Source organism: Gekko japonicus, unplaced genomic scaffold (assembly GCF_001447785.1).
Source record: "Gekko japonicus isolate JY-2015 unplaced genomic scaffold, Gekko_japonicus_V1.1 scaffold2264, whole genome shotgun sequence".
Lineage (NCBI taxonomy): Eukaryota > Metazoa > Chordata > Lepidosauria > Squamata > Gekkonidae > Gekko > Gekko japonicus.
This window is the reverse complement of record NW_015172074.1, coordinates 191,598-209,608: the sequence shown is the minus strand read 5'-3', so window position 1 is coordinate 209,608 and position 18,011 is coordinate 191,598. Positions and strand designations below refer to the sequence as shown.

The window sequence follows — 18,011 nt, the reverse complement described above, 5'->3', positions numbered from 1 at the left end:
AAAGAGGAAATAATGCAAGGAGGTAGGAAATGAGATTCCCTATGTGATTGACCATGGGTCCCCTTCTTGTCACTTTTATTGAATGATGGACACTCTTCTAGCATGAGAATGTTCAGAAACGATGTAAATTTCTTGATGTGTGCACAAACCTTCTTTCTTCGTGACCAGTTATCTTTTTAAAGTTACATTTTTAAAATTTTTAGAAGTTTTACAATGTGATTAGAGTAATTTGTATTTTATCATAAAATCTACATAAAAGTGGTCATTCAACATGTTCTTCCAGTTACGTAATCTTGGTTGCTGCTGCTGCTGCTGCATATTGTTGGGCACTTTCTCAAGAGAGATGGAGCTTAGAAATACATGAAGAAATCTTTGTGCATTGATTCACCCCTGGAAAATAATATTTAGGGTCCTTTTTGGAATTGTCTCTGTATTCCAGTTATCTCAATGTCATTTGTTTCTGAAGTTGAGTTTGTGCTGAAGGATATCGTAGATGATCTGCTTGTATTCATATTCTCTTGTGCATACTCATGTCAGGTTTCTGACAGTATCTGGTGCCTTATTCCACAGTTTATTTTGCAAGATAATTTGATCTTAGTAATACTGCATTATCAACATTTTAGATAAGAAGTTGAAGAAGTCAAAAAGGCACTAGATAGTGTCAGAAACCTGACCGGAGAGTGCGCAAAAAAAAATTTTTTTGCTAGTTGTTTTTGTTCTGGATAATGGATGTTTGTAACCTTTGTTTCTAGCCCTTCCTTTTTGTTCTTTCTTAGATCACTGAAGATTCCAAGTTTTCTGCTGCCAGTTCAAAATCAAACTGTTCTTCTCTTACTGTACATTCTTCCTCTCCTTCTCTGCCTCATCCTGTCAGCTCCAGTCAAGGTAATCATGTATGTATCATGCTGCTGGGCTGGGCCTCCTGGTTCTGCCTTTCTAGGCTGCATTGATATACATGAATTTCTGTACATAGAAAATGGGGTGGTACCATGAGTGGAAGTGTTAAGGCAAATGCTCTCTGTATCACCCCACAGCTCTTTGGTAATATCTGTTCAGATATCTGGTAATACGTTTACAAATAGTAAACGAAAGAGTTCACATTCTGTGGTCAGTTCCACCTTAATAAACCACAAGAACACATCAAGCTGCCTTACGCTGAACGTGACCAGTGGTCCATCAAGGTCAGTATTGACTACCCAAACTGACAGCTTTTCTAGGTCTCAGGTAGAGGTCTCACACATCACCTGTTACCTGATCCTTTCAACAGAGCATGCTGGGAATTGAACCCGAGCCTTTCTGCATGCCAAACAGATGCTCTACCAGTGAGCCATGGCACCTCCCTTGATGACAGACTTGCCTGTGAGGCATCAGTAAAATGAGCATTGCTCTATAGATTGCTTTAATTGTGGAAGAGAGTATTGCAAGAAGATAAAAATAATTTGAGTTAAAATTGGACTATTGGACTATTTTTCTTTGAATGTTGAAAAGATTGTTGTAGGAAGAGGGACATTTCCAGAATATGTGCTCTTTATTTGGGAATGTACAAGATATAGCACTTTACTCTGCTAAATCTCAGGACTATTTGAACAGTATTTTGTCTTTGAAAGAAAGCAAGGACTCTGATAGTGCATTACTGATTATTTGTGCAAGACAGTGCATAGCTGATTATGAACCTGTTACTTCTCACTATCAGTGTTTTCTGTCATGTACCAGTAAAAATGAGATTTTCTCCCAAATTATCTGCTGTTGCTTTTTAATGTGATTGGTTTTGTAAATTTCTTTCCAAGCATCAATATGACTTATCCAAAGGGTATGCTTATTTAATTCGATTGAAACCCCTCCCCGCACAAAATTGTTGCCCTAGGTAGGATTCGACTACTGACGTAGTCTACTTGTAAACCGCTCTGAGACCCACTAGGGGTCATGAGCGGTATAGAAATCACATGTAAATAAATAAATAAATAAATAATTCATTTTATTTATTATGATTCAAGATCAGCCAACACCAACATAAAAGCATAAGCTAAACACAAATAAAACATATATAAAAATAAAAATTCTTAACTTTGTTGAACACTAATTTCAGTAATAAGAAGACTGAAGCATCTGCTTCTTCTATGAGCACAAAATTTATCCACCTTAAGAGTAATTTCATTAAGGCAATTTGCAAGAAGAATGGATATGGAATATTTATCAGATCTGCCTGGAAACCTGGATAAAATAGGAGTAATGTACAGACAATGAATATCCTTATAAAATTAACAGGAAGTAATAAGTGTTTAACTGTTTCAACAGTGTTCAGTTGGCAGAAATACAAATGGTGGCAATATGGGATACCTAAATACTTGCCTTGCAGCAGAGCTGAAGGTAGAAAGTTGGAAAGATGCTCTGTGGTATTTAGGATGTTCTAAGCCATAGAGGTAATTCACTGCAATTTTGGCCATGATTTCCTACCGCCAGATAAGAATTGACCCAGACTATCAACTTGAAGGGCTATATCCCGATTCTTTGTTTGATGGTTTCTTTGGTGCCCAAGAACCAAAGAGCTGAAGGAGGAAGCCCATAAGATTGTAATTTCTTCTCAACTGCTTCTGCACAGTCTGAATGAAAATTATTTGGGAAAATTAAAGGAGTTAATCCAAGAAGGTTCAGGTTTCATTTAAGCCAAAAGCATGCCACTTGCTACTAGTTGTGCTCTTCTAATGGCACCATTAGAGGGCATTAGAAACACAGCATCGGACTGAGGTGCTTCCAGGAAATGGAAGTCTTTATAGAGGCAGATCTGTGCACCATATAAAATTTGAGGTATCACCTTGCCCTAAAAGATTTAATCACATGTGAACCTCCTTTTAAAAAAAGAATCTCAGGGAGATATAAGTCTTATCATATAAAATTATAATCATATTACCAGTTTATAGCTGATTGTGTAAATATGTATTTTGAGAGTAGGCAAGATGGCTTTATAGGAACATGTGTATAGGGTTTTTTATAAAGGGGTAGTGCCTTGTAGAAAGACCACATAAGAATGAACATGAAAAAGTTGTGATTTTTAAATTATCAGAAGACATTTGATCATAAATCAGTAATTTTAGAATCTTTTTGATTTTGTAAAGCCTTGTTGGACTTGTTTTCTAGAAACATCCACAAATTAATGTCCATTGTGGTATTTTATTTTCCAAGCTATGACAACTGAAGGTGTTTTTAACAGTAACATCTGTTTCCATTCATTATTAACCATGTCATATGTCACTGGTAAAGTTGTTTTTATGGGAAAAACTAGATTTAAATATTTTTACAGGAAATAGAAAAGTACAAATAATGCTTCAGCTTCCTCATAACTTTTACCTTCTGCTACTGCCAGAATTCAGTGGGTTGTTTCTTTTTTCTGTTAAAGCAATGATTAGAGTGTGATGTTGCAGTACACTTCTGAATGCTTTGAAGCAATTACTTGGCATGTGTTAGTATTCCAAACAGAAGAAGCTGTGAAGTGGAATTGTATTTGCAGTGATGCATGGTACTTTTCTGCTGTGATCCTAAAGTACCAAGTGCCATTGAAATCTGTTAGGCTGACTAAGTATTAGGATTGAGCTGTCAATTGATTTTACTCAGTTCTGTTATCAAGGACTACCTCATGCAATCATACAGCTACATGTACTTTAATTGCATGGTTTGGTAGCTAAGAATGCTTAGATACCTGGTTTTTATTTGTGTTTTAAGGAGTCAGAATTTAGGGAGATTTCAGCTTTACAGAGTTGGAGAACCACAAACTATAGAGTTTGTGTATTTTTAAAGATCAGGAAGCCAATCCTACTGGTTCCTTATGCATGTCATTGGGCACATGGCTCACTCCTGTACATGCAGCTTCCCAATTACAGGAGGGCTGCCTAGAAAGGAGAAAATTGGTGGTAAGCAACTCTACGTGCAGTTTCATGCATAGCATAGGTGGAGAGAATGTGGGAAAATGTACCCTGAGATTTTTTTTGTTGGCAGTGTACTGAATACCACAAAATTCCTCAATTGGTTAAGAATGCTGTCTAGAAAAATCTTCATAATCCCAATCCAGATCCTACACACATTTCAGGGTGCATAGAGAACAATCAGAGAACATGGGCTGCCTTGTTTGTTTCAGTGGAGTCTGGAGATTTACTTGTGCATGCAGATCATTTGTTTCCATGGAACATGGGCAGCCTGGGAGGGATGGACATCAGAGTTCTGGGATCCCTAAGTAATCAGTGTGTTAATATGTCTAATAGATAACGTTAATTATTAAACCTATAAGATTTTATGCATATTAAGTATCTCTGAAATCTGGGGTATGCGGCTGAGTGAGATGATAACAAGGTGGTAGAATGGACTCAGCAGGTGAGGAACTGCATTTTTTTTTCAGAGCTACCTGTTGTGATGGACTGCCCTTTTTAAAAGCTTAGAAGTGCTGTACAAACAGCTGAAGGACTGTGAAGAGGTAATTCTTCACAGAAACAGAGAGCCTTGAATGACAGGCTGCTCCAAGCAATCTGATTGGTTAGCATCAGCTGAGCAGAGAAAGACTTGAGAGCTGAATCCTGAGGGGATAGTCAGATTTCTGCCTTGACAGAGTGCAATCTGATTTCAGCCCTAGTTGAGAAGAGTCGAGTACTGATTGTTTATCAGCCCTAACTGAGAGCGGTTTAACACAGACAGGAGAACGGGGAGAAAGTTGGCAAGAAAGTTTGGGAAGTAGGCAAAAACTCCTATTCAGGCCAAGGACAGAAGATAGAGCTTCTAGAGAGAGAGAAAATTCCCTACCCAGTCAAACAGGGAGTTAGCTCTGAAGGGTGCAGAGATCCCTGGTCTGGTGTGGTTAGAAACTGCCTGTAGGGACCTTAAGAGTCAGTTAAAAATGCAAGATGAGTACTCAAGAGAAGAGAGTGTACCAGCGTTCTGGAAACCAAAAGAGTCAGAGAATACTCAAAGAAAGTGTACTGAAGTGTTTGGGGAAAACTCTGGAACAAAAGCCTCTAAACATAAAGATTTAAGTCACTGTGAAAAGCTTAAGAAACTCTCATTAGCTGGAAACATAAGAACTAAAGTCTGCATGTGTACTGATTTTAGTTATCTATATTGAGTTACCTCAGAAATTTTACCCCTGATTTCACCTGACCTTTCCCCTCTATGTTGAATAAAATATTTTGTTATTTTTGAATTTCAAAATGCCTTGAGTGCCATTTAAGTTGTATAAATGAAAGTGGGCTCCTGATCCTTCCCTCAGGTTCCTGGGCTGAGCCAACAGCCAAAATATTGTATTGGGACAGCCAGAATTCTTCAGCAGAGAAGATAACACATTACTAAGGTGGCTCAGTCAGTAAAGGGAAAGGGAAACGGAGGAAAACTTTTCCTCTGAGGGAGGGAAGTGAACAGAGCCGCCATGCCTGTCCATTAATAATTTGTAAGTGGAAAGTCAGTATAACATGCAAAGGAAGGGCAAGCTAGAATGAAAGGGGCAGGCCAGAACCTTTCTGCCAAAAATACTAATAGTTTATTTGCAAAGAGCTTTAAAAATATGACTTCTTGATCTGCAATTTGAAGTGGCACACCCCATTCTCCCATCTCATGTGTAGACTAGGCATGAACTGTCTCAAGCGTAGGGTAAGGCATGACATAAATTTATACATAAAATATGTGTAGCATATTTTGAAGTCAGTTTTGCTTGATTTCACACCCATGTTATTGAAGAGCTCTGTCTATCTGTTGTAGGAATAACTTGCAGAAAAACAGCCCTAGCCAGCAGTTTTTCATCAAGTAGTTTGACTCCTAAAAGCCATACAGTTACCCAAAGATGCTCTGAAACACCAGAAGCAGGAAGCAGAAGTCAGGTAATGGCATTTTTCTTCAATTGAATATAGTTGTGACCCTTTTTCTGTGAATGGGGTTTCTCAACATTTACATCATTTATTCACTTGTACTCTATTAGTGAATCCTAAATAGAATTACACCTTCTAAGCCCATTGCTTTAAATGGATTTAGAAGGGTATAACTCTGCTTGGGATTGTACTATAGGTTGTGCTTGGCTTTGGGATGCTTACTGAGAATTCTGATGCATGCAGAAAAAGACATTTAACATCTAAATTTTACAGCAAGAGTGTCAAACCTACGGCCTGCGGGCCTGGACAGGGCTTTAATCCAGCCCATGGCTCTCTTCCCACCCCCCCCCCCCGGTCATCACCCTCTCTTGCCTGTCCTTACCCTTCTGAGCTCAGGGCTGCCAAACTTCCAGCTTGCTCAAGCTCCTCTGGGCTCTATTGAAATAAATACATTGCAGCACAAAAAAAGTTGCAGAGAAAACACGGAATGGGCAGGCAAATTGAGATCTATTACCATCTTAAATATATAAAATTATTATCTATTATTGCATCAATTGTGAAATCGGCAATGATAATGTAATACTTTTAGAGCAGCTGAAATTCTCAATAAAATATCACAATCCTCTTTCACAGACCACATAGAGAGGAGAGAGCTATAAAAAAACTAAAACAGTTACAAATAATATTAGTCATAATAATATCAAATTATAACCTCTAAATTTTTCTAATAGCTATTATTTCCTTGTTGGTATAGTAGCCATATGCCGCCCTACTAAACCCAGAAAATCAGTGTACTTTTGGAGCTAAAATGTAATTAAACAGCCTTCAAAAAAATCTGTTTTCCACCATTGAAGATAGTAATTTCAGAGTTGTTTACAGGCCAAGGAAGTTCTAAAAGTTTCAAAAACGTCTTTCAAGTTCCTTTTAAAGGTGTCAGTGTCAAACCCTGGAAGTTCTTCTTTTTACAGGAGTTAGTATCTTTATTGTTAGCATCACTGATAGAGATGCTTTGGTTCTTGCTTTGTATAATAAGAGACTCCTGTGAGATGTTCTGCCTTTAACCATTGATTCCCCCTCCGGTGTGTCTTCTTTATAGGTGGTTGGCAAAATTGGACTTAATACCATTGATGGAGTAGAAATAGATATTGACTTATTAGGGTTGTGGGAGCACTGCAAACTGTCATTGTCAGGGATAAGTGAGGTCAAATTATCATCGTAGGCTTGAGTCTTTTACTTGCTGCTAGGCAGTTGTCTCCCAGGGATAAATAAATCAAAATACCAGGGATGAACAAATTAAGAGGTAGTGTGAATGGATTTTTCATTATGGTCTCTGGGCCCAGATAGACTACTCTGGGACTGTTTCCAGCAACAGACACAGTGCTCTGGGACTGGAATGACATCCCCCACAGTAGAATGATGGTTCCTAGCAATAGAATCTGTGTTCTGGGACTGGAATGACAGGACGCAGAATGGAATGACAGCCCCTGGGAGTAGCAGGAGCATTCTGGGAATGGAATGGGGGCCCTCATTCAATTCCCAGAACACTTCTGTTACTCTAAGGGGCTGTCATTCCACTCTGTGCTCCGCCATTCCAGTCCCAGAACACAGATTCTATTGCTAGGGACCATCATTCCACTCTGGGGGCTGTCATTCCAGTCCCAGAATAGTCTGTCTGGGCCCAGAGACCTTAATGGAAAATCCATTCCATATTTTCTTTGCAACTTTTTCTGTGTTGCAATGTATTTCAGTGGAGCCCATGCAAGTCAATTGGCATTCTTGGCTCCCATTATCTCCAGTTGCCCTTCAAGCCTCTCCTATTGTTTCCAGTTGGCAATTCTGTCATTCCTTTTAGTACATCAACCAAAATTATTATTTCAAACCACCCTGTAAAAAATCATGAGACCCTGGAGAGCCGCTGCCACTCTAAATAAACTGGGGGGGGGGGGGGCTTGCAGTGCTCAGCCATTTCATGTTTTCCTAGGCTTTGAGCATTTTGTATTATTAGTTTAAATTTTTAGTTTCTGCTGTGATCCTTGTGCTTTTTCTTGATGTTTTATTTTAAAATTGCATTGCCAAATCTCACTATTCCCCCCCATTTCCAATTTAGGTAGGTATCTTTTAAGGGGGGGCAGAGATTTGGGAGGTATCAGTTATCAAAAACTGTTAAATAAGCAAAATATCGCAAGAGTATTACTGTTTTAAGCATGTTAGTATTTTAAGTAAAAAAATAATATTTTAATTGTGTTTGTGTCTTTTATAAAGTTTATATCTCCACTACCTGGTGTTATATTTTATGACACACATGGCCGAGCCCGACAAAGTCCCATTTATGTCAGATCTGGCTCTCATAACAAATGAGTTTGACACCCCTGATCTACAGTATATCAGACAGGCTGTACAACGAACTAAAATTTATTAAGAAATCCCACAGTAACATTGTTCTTTGATTAGGTTCCTATGATCACAGTAATTCCATAGAAATTAAGATATGCCCTTTTATATTATGGTATAAGTGTTCTGTTGTCTGTTTTGTCTAAGGTACCTGCTTCAGAATTGGACATTTCTAAAGAAAACGAGAATGCTCATCACATGTGGTGAGAGAGTGGTTTCACTTTGATACCAGTCTACTTATTGAACGATGACATGTATCTGTAATGGTCAGAGACTTTTTCTAAAAAAGTGGAAAAGCAAGCAGTTCCATATTAATACCTCAGTAAAAATATACCAGGGTGTGCTAGAATTGTTTCTTGAAAAAGGAGATAGGGAATGCAAAGACAAGGCTGGCATCAGTATATGCCAAGGTGGGGCAGCTGCCAGGACCCAGGACTTCTAATGCAGTCCACAGCCACTGACCCTCACCCATACACCTCCCCTGCCACCAGTGTGTGCCCATGTTCCCAGCTGCCCAACCTCATTAAGGAAAGGTGTATTGTTGGTGCACAGTGGTGGCACTCCTGTTGGGAATGGCAGAAGCAACCCTGGCTACATATACTGGCCAGTGCTGTAAGAGCAAGGGTGTGTAGGTGGTGCAGGCTTGCAGGTGGGAGAAGGATGTGCAGGGAGGTTTGGGGCATGCAGGTGTCAGGGTGGAAAGGAAGGTGTGAGGGGGGCTCTGGTGGTAAACAATTGGGGTCCCATAGGCACTCTCTGCCCGGGATCCTCCCAAACATGGAACTGGACCTGAGCAGAGATGCAGGGGGGTGGGTATAGGCTCTCCAAATGTGCTGAATGTGTGAATCAACTAAAATGTTTGCTTCTGTCACAATGGCCATCACCTTAAATATGCTGCATATCTGTAATAATAGATAAGCAATGTGGCACCAGTATATTTTAGAAATAGAGTGACTGTTTTTAAATTGGACTAATATGATTTCTTCCTTTCTTTATTTGATTCTGTTTAAAGCTTGGACCAGTCCAAGGAAGAACCTGATGCCTTGCCTGACCCTTTTAATACTGTTATCCTACCTTTCACTTGTATGTCGTACACTGCCACAAATCAGGATTTTGTGCAACATCTCTCTGCCTTGATAGCAGAGGCTATGGAAAGTGCAGACCCTTTCATGGTGGAAGTTCAAAATACAGGGAGCCTTCTGAGTGATTCCACAGTTACAGATTCTGAAGACGGCTATTTTGAAATGGGACTTCATGAAGGAGACCATGTATTAGAGTTCACCACTTCTTCAGATATTGTTGCAACAGCTTCTGACAGCACAAAAACCGAACAGGATCACATACTCAAAGTCCTCTGGAGTTTTTCTATTCAGGTTCATAAAGAAATCAGGCAGTTTGCCTCCTGCTTGGTTTTGACCCATAGTGTGGTAGCTGTATTCGAGATTCCTCAAGACTCCAAAGGAAACTGCCAACATCTTTTTTCTGCCTTGAAACTAGCACTGTGTTTTCCATATTCTGATCTTACAGAATTTGGCTTTTTAATACCAGAAATATGTCTGATGCTGAAGTTAAAGAACAGTGACACCTGCTTATTTGTTGTTTCAGATTCTCAGAATCTGCAAGATTTTTATTCCTGTTTACATAGGTGGTGTTCTCAGTGCTGTGTGCCCACTTCAGCAAGTTCTGTACTGTACTGTGGCAAAGCAAGTTTGCAAGAATTTGTTTACCAGCTGATGGGATTTTATCACATTTCATCTGAAAACACAGAAATAAAAGGCTGTTTCCCTGTGTATCTTTTCTGTCATGATAAAGCCAATGCTCAGAAAGCCACGTGTCAGCTAGAAATAGCCAGTAGTGACAGAGCTTGTCCTAAATACGTTGGTGGTTCTACACTTTATTCAGGGTTTCCTATATCTGCTGAAGAGAGCCACTGTATGTTCCATCCCTGTTGGATATTTCTAACACCCCAGCACCTGCATATAGTGCAAGTTGACTTTAATGCATTGCCAGGTGAATACAGAGAGACTAAGGATGCACGGAGCGTATTCAACCTGAGCAGGATTCCACTGGCTTCCGTTCTTTTGCATCCTGCCAGTCATTCTATGCAGCAGGAAGGTTCATTTTCAGATGGGCATGTGCTGGAATTACTTATTGGCTACAAATTCATCACAGCCATATTTGTCCTACCTCATGAGAAATTCCATTTTCTAAGAGTCTATAGTCTTCTGAGGACACTTCTGCAAGACATCAAGACTATAATTATTTTCAAAGCTTCCAACAATGTAGAATCAGTCAGAAAATCCCTCTCTGACTCCAAGAGGCTTGGCCAGACTGCAAGGTGATGACTGCTTTTAAAGTATATGTTATGACCTGGGAAAGAGGATGTGTGCTTGAACATAAAGGTGAAAGCTTTATACAAGTAGTCTATTTCATGTAAACTGTCAGTGTGATGGCTTTGATTGCTGTGAGTTACAGCATGCTGTAAGTTATTGTTAAAAATTTAACCAAAAGTTCTGAAAAGCAAAGTAAGATTCTGAGGAGAATCTGCATAATTCATATAGAATCATAGAGTTGGAAGGGATCTCCAGGGTCACCTAGTCCAACCCCTTGCACAGTGCAGGAAATTCACAAATACCTCCCCCTCCACACCCACGGTGACTGCTGTTCCATGCCCAGAAGATGATATGGGGAAGGATGTATAGTTGGGCATTGCTACAAAGGCTCAATGATGTGTAAACATTAAATGCTGTTTTTGTGGCATGCATTTGGTTTTCATACTGACAGAATTTTTAAAAATCTCTTTTCTTTTTTAGCTTTTCCAAGCCTCATTTGCCATTTTCATCTCTCTATCCATCTGAATTTCTGATGCACAAGATTACTGAAGAAAACCAGATACCTGTGCACCTTCCAGTCTCTTCATCTCTTCAGTACATAGCTGGGCTAAAGGGGAAAGCCATTATGGAATTTTTCCACTGCAGCATTGCTGAGGTATTGTATACAAAAAACAATTCCTGGTGGCAGAGATTCAAGAAGAGTAACCCCATTAGTCTGTTGAACAAACCCCACCAAAACTCCTTTGGCAACATTTGTTGTAGCATTAAGTCTGTTTGTGTGATAGAGTGCTGATATTTGCAGATTCTGTTGAAATTAAATACAGCAAAACCTTCATTGTTTGATATTACCACTTATTTCATATTTACAAGCTGAACAACATTTGAGTCCAATGGCACCTTTGTTGGTCTTAAAATTTTATTCTGGGTATAAGCTTTTGTGTGTATGCACACTTCTCCTGCTTTGTTCTGCACACAGTTCTGTGGCTTCAGACCAACATGACTACCCACCAGAATCTATATTTACAAGTTATATTTGGAAGGAACTTCACCCCATAAGTGCTACCAGCAACTGATTAATCATTATTATAAACAGGCTTAAGCCTGATCAATTATAGAAACATTATAATTCATAGGCCCTTAGTGCAAAATGCTCTGGTTACTTGAAAAGACTGAAACTGGGATTTTTGAAACAATTAAAATTAGTATGAGGAGATTACCTTGTAGTAATCACCAACACAATCCAAGCCACAGGCATAAAGAAGGCACGTGCTTGGCCTTGTCTCCTTAGATACTTCTTAACAAAATCTGCACATGCAGCTGTACTAGAACAGTTGACTGATTTGTATTGCCAATATTATAGGTGGAGAATGAAGAGCTGAGACATCTCATGTGGTCATCTGTTTTGCTTTACAAAGTTCCTGATGTGGAAGTCACAGCTTGTGTACTACTCTCAACTAAAGCTATTTACTTTCTGTTGGATGATAATGTGATTCATTCCAATGAGCATCATTTGGGTAAGAAAATCAGCCAATTCCTGGTTTATCCAAAAACGGGAAAAACTAGCATCACAGAGGTCCCAGATATACAAATTCCACAAGGAGAAATACCATCAGAAATAGCCAAAATATAAACTGTATTTAACAAATATAAAGTTGGTGGTGTCAGAACAACAAAATTAAGTGCATGCTATAACTCTAATAAAGCATAAGATACAATGTTTCCACCTTAGAAGATAAGATGTAAAGTCCATGTAATCAGTTGAACGATAGGAGGAGTTTTTGAGGAGGGAGCCGGGGGGCCCCCACCAGCCAATCAAAGTTAATTAAATTAAGCTGTCACCTGGAAAGATACTCCCAACCCCGGCCCACACGCCCTGCACGCTTGGAGGACGGGGGGGCTGCTCACCTGGTCCTCATTGCGCAAAGGGCCAGGTGTGTGTGTGTGTGTGAGTGGGGGGGGCTTGCAGTTCCTGCAGCCAGGCAGAAGTGAAACCCTTCCCCTTCCTCCAGTCAAGGAGCTCCGCCGGCCGGAGAGGAGGGCAGGGGGTCATCCCCGTCCAGCGGCTGTCCGCAGGGGAGACCTGCCAAGGGGAGCCGGCTCCGTCGTGGGGCATCCGGAGGGGGGGCGGCCGGAGCACTGGGGGGGCTGGACTTGGGAGCACGGCGACACCCCGGCGGGCTTACTCGGGAAGTAAACCCCAAGGAGGAAGCGCGCACGGGAGGGGAACCTGACGGTCCATTTCTAGGGGTGGGGGTTTGAATTCCACGGCTGGATCGTTGGATTCGAGTCCAGCTGCAGCGCCTGAAAAAAGCCAGCAAGAGTTTCAGGGCCCCAGCGAGGGGCCGCCAGCAGCACCGCCGCTGGAGGAGGAGGAGGAGGGAGCACGAGAGCCAGCCAGAAACCTTGGCTCGGCACTTGGGTTTTGGGGTTTTTTTGTTGTTTTTTTGTTGTTGTTTTTTGAGGGAGCAGCAGTAGGCGGGGGGAAGAGGGAGCTGAGGATTGGAGGGGGGCCATAAAAACCGTGGGGGGGCGGGCCCTGTGGGCACTACAAGCCTGGTCTACACAGTCATAACATTTTCCAAACAGCCTTTGCAAAGACATCCGTTCTAGATACTTAAAAGATGCGTTTCCTTCAACAGTTTATATTTTGGCAATTTCTTATGGTGTTTCTCCTAGTGGAATTTGTATATCTGTGAATTCCTGGTTTCTGACAATGTCTGTAAACAGGATTGATAAGGATGCTTGGGATTAGAACAGGGGTTGATCAACTTTCCCAGCTTTAGAATCTGCAGTTCCTGCCTTGATTGTATGATGGAGTGAATCTGATGCTATATTTTGGCAGGAAGACTTAGTCAGGAGTTTGCATAAACTGCAATTCTGCAGAAGCACAGAAACAGTTTAGAAATAGTGCTGAATGCAGAAGACAGAAGGAGGAAGGAGTGGAGATTTACCCTTTTCAGAGTTAAAAGTTTGGGGCAGAACTACACAGTACAAGCAAATCACAGGGGTTGGTTCCCAAACATTTTCCTCACAATACTAATGTGAAGATGGGGGGAGTATTTGTAGGAGAGAAAAAACAAACAGGAGTGGGATTGTTAACCCTTCCCTCACCAGTTCTCCATTGTAGTCCCTCCAGTGATGTGTTTCACACATTTTTGCCTATCAGGCTCCAAGGCTGAAAAGGGGTGGGTGTAAGGATGGCTTCAAAAGGGGGGGAAAGAATGAATCAGTAGTAAATCAGTAGGTAGGAAAAGCACCCTTGCTGTCCACTGATGCTCTCTCCCTCTCACTTATCTGACATGCATGCATACACGTGTGTGGTTTAAGAGTCAGACTGCCAGTCACATCGATGATTTTCTTAACCAAAGCAGCCATTGGGGGTGGGGCTGTGATCCTGGTGGAAGTTTAAGACATCTGTGCCACATGCCATTTTCCTGAGAGAAATTGCCTTCCAAACTTGAGAGCTGTTATAAGCACTAATAAGAAAAAAGACAGCTCCCCTGTTGTACCAGTCTTTTTTCCCCAACCGAGGCTAGTAGTAGCTCTTGCAGGTAGAGGAGCGATTTTTCTTGGCAAGCAGTGCAGGGGGGAGTTAACTCTGTTTTCCTGATACCATGGCTCTGATCCAAATCTCTTCTTTCCCAGCTGCTTTTAAAAGAATGTTAGGAGCAGTGTTCCCTCTAAGCTGAGTTAGTGTGAGCTAGCTCACACTAACTCAGCTTAGAGGGAACATTGGTTAGGAGATCCATTCACATAGCTTGGCCTTAAGCAAACATGGGAGTACAGATTTTCCAAAGTAATTGTGTTCTTATAAGGAGCACATTTCAAGTAAAGTTATGAAATGTAATAGTAATTCTCGTGAAACCTTAAAGTATATTTACATAAAGTTACTAATCACTATATGTTCTCTGTTCAATAGATTTTTGGAACAAGGGTCCATTGGAACATAAATTCAGCTCTTTCCATCTTTCTTGTTGCTTAGTTATAAAATTGAACGATCTGCACTCTGTAAACATTGGCCTTTTTGATCAGTATTTTCGACTTACTGGTAAGTAAATATGTGTTAGCCTTGCTTTTCTCTTCCCTTTGTTCTCTCATCTATCAGAATTTAAGTTGCATGCTTCTTTCTCTTTTGTGTAAAATGTAAACTTTATTGTGTATATTGATAGCTTTGTGTAAATAATAAATTATCCTTATACTGCTGCCACAGTTAAGCTTCAGTACTGATACTGTTCAGTCTGTCATCATGATTAACCACATTTTATGCTTTATTGTTTTTACTAAACATAGCTAAAAGGGTGTTTGTTTTTCAACATGTTTTGATTATCTTGTGCTCTTACTGGGAAGGCTTTTCATGATTTCTTTCAGCTCAAGCATTGAGTTCCAGAGTGGAAAGTATAAAAACTAAACAAAAGAACATTTTTTTAATTAATTACAGTTTTCCTCCTTCAGCTTTCTCCATTTACAACCTGATGTACGATGGAGGTCATGTAACAGGAACTGCAATGTCCTTTAAGTCAAGCTTCATGACTGTTGTTTTCAGAATTGTAAGCGAGCCAAAGATTTTATAGTGTTTTTCACAACACTTTTTAAGGGTATTTCTCTGACCATTCCTGCAGTAAATAACAGAAAAGTAGGGGGATGACCGGAAATACCCCATGGACAGGATTGAAGACAGCCCCGTGAATGCCTGGGCACTCCTTTACAATCTGTCTCCAGAATGCTGCTGTGTAGATACAGAAAGTATTACACATAAGCTTGACCTTGATGTATTTTTAAAAGTTTCTAACTTCATTATGTTAGACTGTTGGAAACATTTTGCCCTCAGCAGTGGTGTGCAACAATCAGTGGAGGTGGCTTAGTAATATATTTAGAAGAACAAGCAAGAAAACGCCACTAATAAAATACTTGTCTCCGTGAATGATGTGACACACATAGAGACTGTCAGCAGAAAAAAGCACTAGTGACAAGGACAGTGCAGATGACAGAAGCAAGTAACCAGTGCATCAGAAATTTCCAAAAGAATAGTAGGAAATAGGTATTGCCTGAAAAATCACAATAAAGGTGTTAATAGAAAATTTCAGCTTTTTGGGCTCTTGTTTCCGCTTTAGGACATTCAGCAGAGCATATACTAACTTGCCTAACCAGAGACAGTTACAGTACTCACGCCTTTATTCAGCACCTCATGGCAGTGCTCTCATTACTTGCAAGGACACCATCTCCAGAGCCAGTGGATAAGGACTTCTATTCCGAATTCGGGGGGAAAAATACAGGTAAAATGATTCCAAATAATGTCATAATAGGAGTAACTGATGCCCTTTGCCATACTGTTTAGGAGAATGTTCATATGCACATGGAATATTTTTCTTTTTAAGATTCTGTCATAAGGAGGGGGGGACATTTAGTGTATTGTCATCTCAGGTAGATAAGGAGTGCTCCTGTTCAGGATCTTGGGAAGTCAAAAAAGACCCCTAAGATTTATCTGCAGTTTTCCATAAGCAGAAGTTCAGGGAATCACCCATATCTTGTTCTGAGCAGCAGATTGGGAATCTATTGCACGCTGCTGTCTTTTCTGAGATTCAGCAAGGATTAGGGAGATTTCCTTCTGCTTTTCTTGCAGAAGCAAAAGAGAATCTCTTGACTGTATGGGTAGCCTGAGAGAAGCAGGGAGTTCTCAAATTCTTCTTTTTCCATCTTCCCCAATTACAAGGGCCACTTATGCACTGTCATTTTTGTCCCTCGTTTTTCCCTATTGCTTTGAGTCCCCCCCCCCCTCCACATGTATTTTGCTTCCTCTGGGACTGCTACAGGAAGTCTGACCACTTTGCTCTGAAGGTCCGGCTGAGCATACCATGCCCCCTGTGTTTAGGTGGCGAGTGCATTTATGCTCGCCCGCAGAGTCAAACAGACCCTAATTTGCTTCAGGAAGCTCTGCGGGATCCAATGCCCCCTGGAGTCTTGTTAGATGAGCTGGTGGAAGACTGGGATAACTGGCTGTCTGAAGCCATCGACGAGATTGCCCCCCCGCACCAAAGCAGGACCATGGTATACCACGGAACTGTGGAGGATGATGTGGGAGCTAAGACGGCTAGAGTGTAGGTGGCGGCGTGCTCATTATGAAGTTTCACGAACATCTTATAGGACGCTTATGAAAGCCTATGAGATGGCAGTGAAGGCCACAAAGAAGGATTTCTACGCAGCCTCCATTGTGTCTGCAAGCTCGCGCCCAGCCCAATTATTTAGAGTGATTTGGTCTATTATGACTCTGCCTTAGGGCAGACCAAATAGTAGGAAATTGGCTATTGGCTGCAAGGCATTTGAGTTATTTCACTGATAAGGTCATGACACTCCACCAGGACTTCCCGGCCACAATTGAGACAGTAAAGGAACTAGAAACCCCTTGTCCATCTTCTGGTCCACTACTGGACAACTTCATTCGACTCACCCGGGAGGAAATTGACAGGATCCTGGCAGCAGTGAGGCCTACTACCTGCCTCCTTGACCCATGCCCTTTCTGGCTAGTGAAATCTTGTGGGGAGAGCATTTGGGCCCCTCTGGAAGAAATCATCAACTTGTCCCTTTCTACTGGGACTTTTCCAGTGGCTTTAAAGGAGGCAGTAGTCAGCCCGCTCTTGAAAAAGTCATCATTGAACCCAATGGTTCTGACCAGCTACTGCCCAGTGTCGAACTTACTGTTCATCAGCGTGGCTTCTGTGCAGTCCCACATGGGACTACACTTACACAGGCCAGCCACTGGGAGGAGCTAGCGAGTTCTAAAAACTTATCTTAATTACCCAAGAAGGTTCTTCGCTTCTCTGCTACGAGAAGAAGAGGTCCTCTATATTTTAAAGTTGGGGATGGTCAACTAGAATGGGTTTCCTCTTTCCCATATATTGGTATTGTCTTTAGTTATAATCTATCCTGGTCCGCTCATCTGACGTACGTCAAAAAGTCATCTAGACTTGCCACGGCACTGGTTGAAAGATTCTTCCGTACAAAGGGGGCTAAGCGGATTCCCCCTGCCATCGAGGTGTATAATGCGAAGGTGGTCTCCCAAATTTTATATGGCGCAGAAATCTGGATTGCTGGCGTGGACGAGAAATTGGATTCCCAGTTAAACGCCTTCCTTAGGAGAATTACTGGAACTCCACGGTGTGTTGCTGGGACTGTCCTTCGTATGGAATTGGTTCAATCTTCGCTCGAAGCACGTGCTTGGAAAAGGGCATTCAAGTTGAGATTTAAGCTATCTGACCCAAGTCATCACCCCCAGGCCGGTTTTCTTCGTCTCATCCTAAAGGACACGACATCCAACCCTTGGTTGTCCCTTCTGGCGGGTAAACTCAAGACATTGGGAGTTCCGATTTCCTCACCTACTGAAGAGCTGTTGCCCTCCCAGCTCGAGGAAACCTTGAAGAAACTCAAACAGTTGGATTGGGCTAGCACCGTG

General features: G+C 41.2%; 1 protein-coding gene across 3 annotated transcripts in view; it reads left to right on the top strand.

The window, feature by feature from the left end:
* Positions 1–18,011, top strand: part of NISCH (nischarin) — a 63,014-nt gene that overhangs the window by 34,585 nt on the left and 10,418 nt on the right. Inside the window, exons 13-20 of one of the 3 annotated variants that reach the window (XM_015420867.1) lie at positions 777–885; positions 5,734–5,852; positions 8,379–8,434; positions 9,244–10,569; positions 11,045–11,219; positions 11,925–12,078; positions 14,484–14,612; positions 15,676–15,837. In XM_015420867.1, the coding sequence (XP_015276353.1) occupies positions 777–885; positions 5,734–5,852; positions 8,379–8,434; positions 9,244–10,569; positions 11,045–11,219; positions 11,925–12,078; positions 14,484–14,612; positions 15,676–15,837 (2,230 nt within the window). Of the gene's footprint in view, positions 1–752; positions 894–5,733; positions 5,853–8,378; positions 8,435–9,243; positions 10,570–11,044; positions 11,220–11,924; positions 12,079–14,483; positions 14,613–15,675; positions 15,838–18,011 lie in introns of those variants that run through there. The other 2 variants (XM_015420868.1, XM_015420870.1) reach the window with 2 other exon arrangements.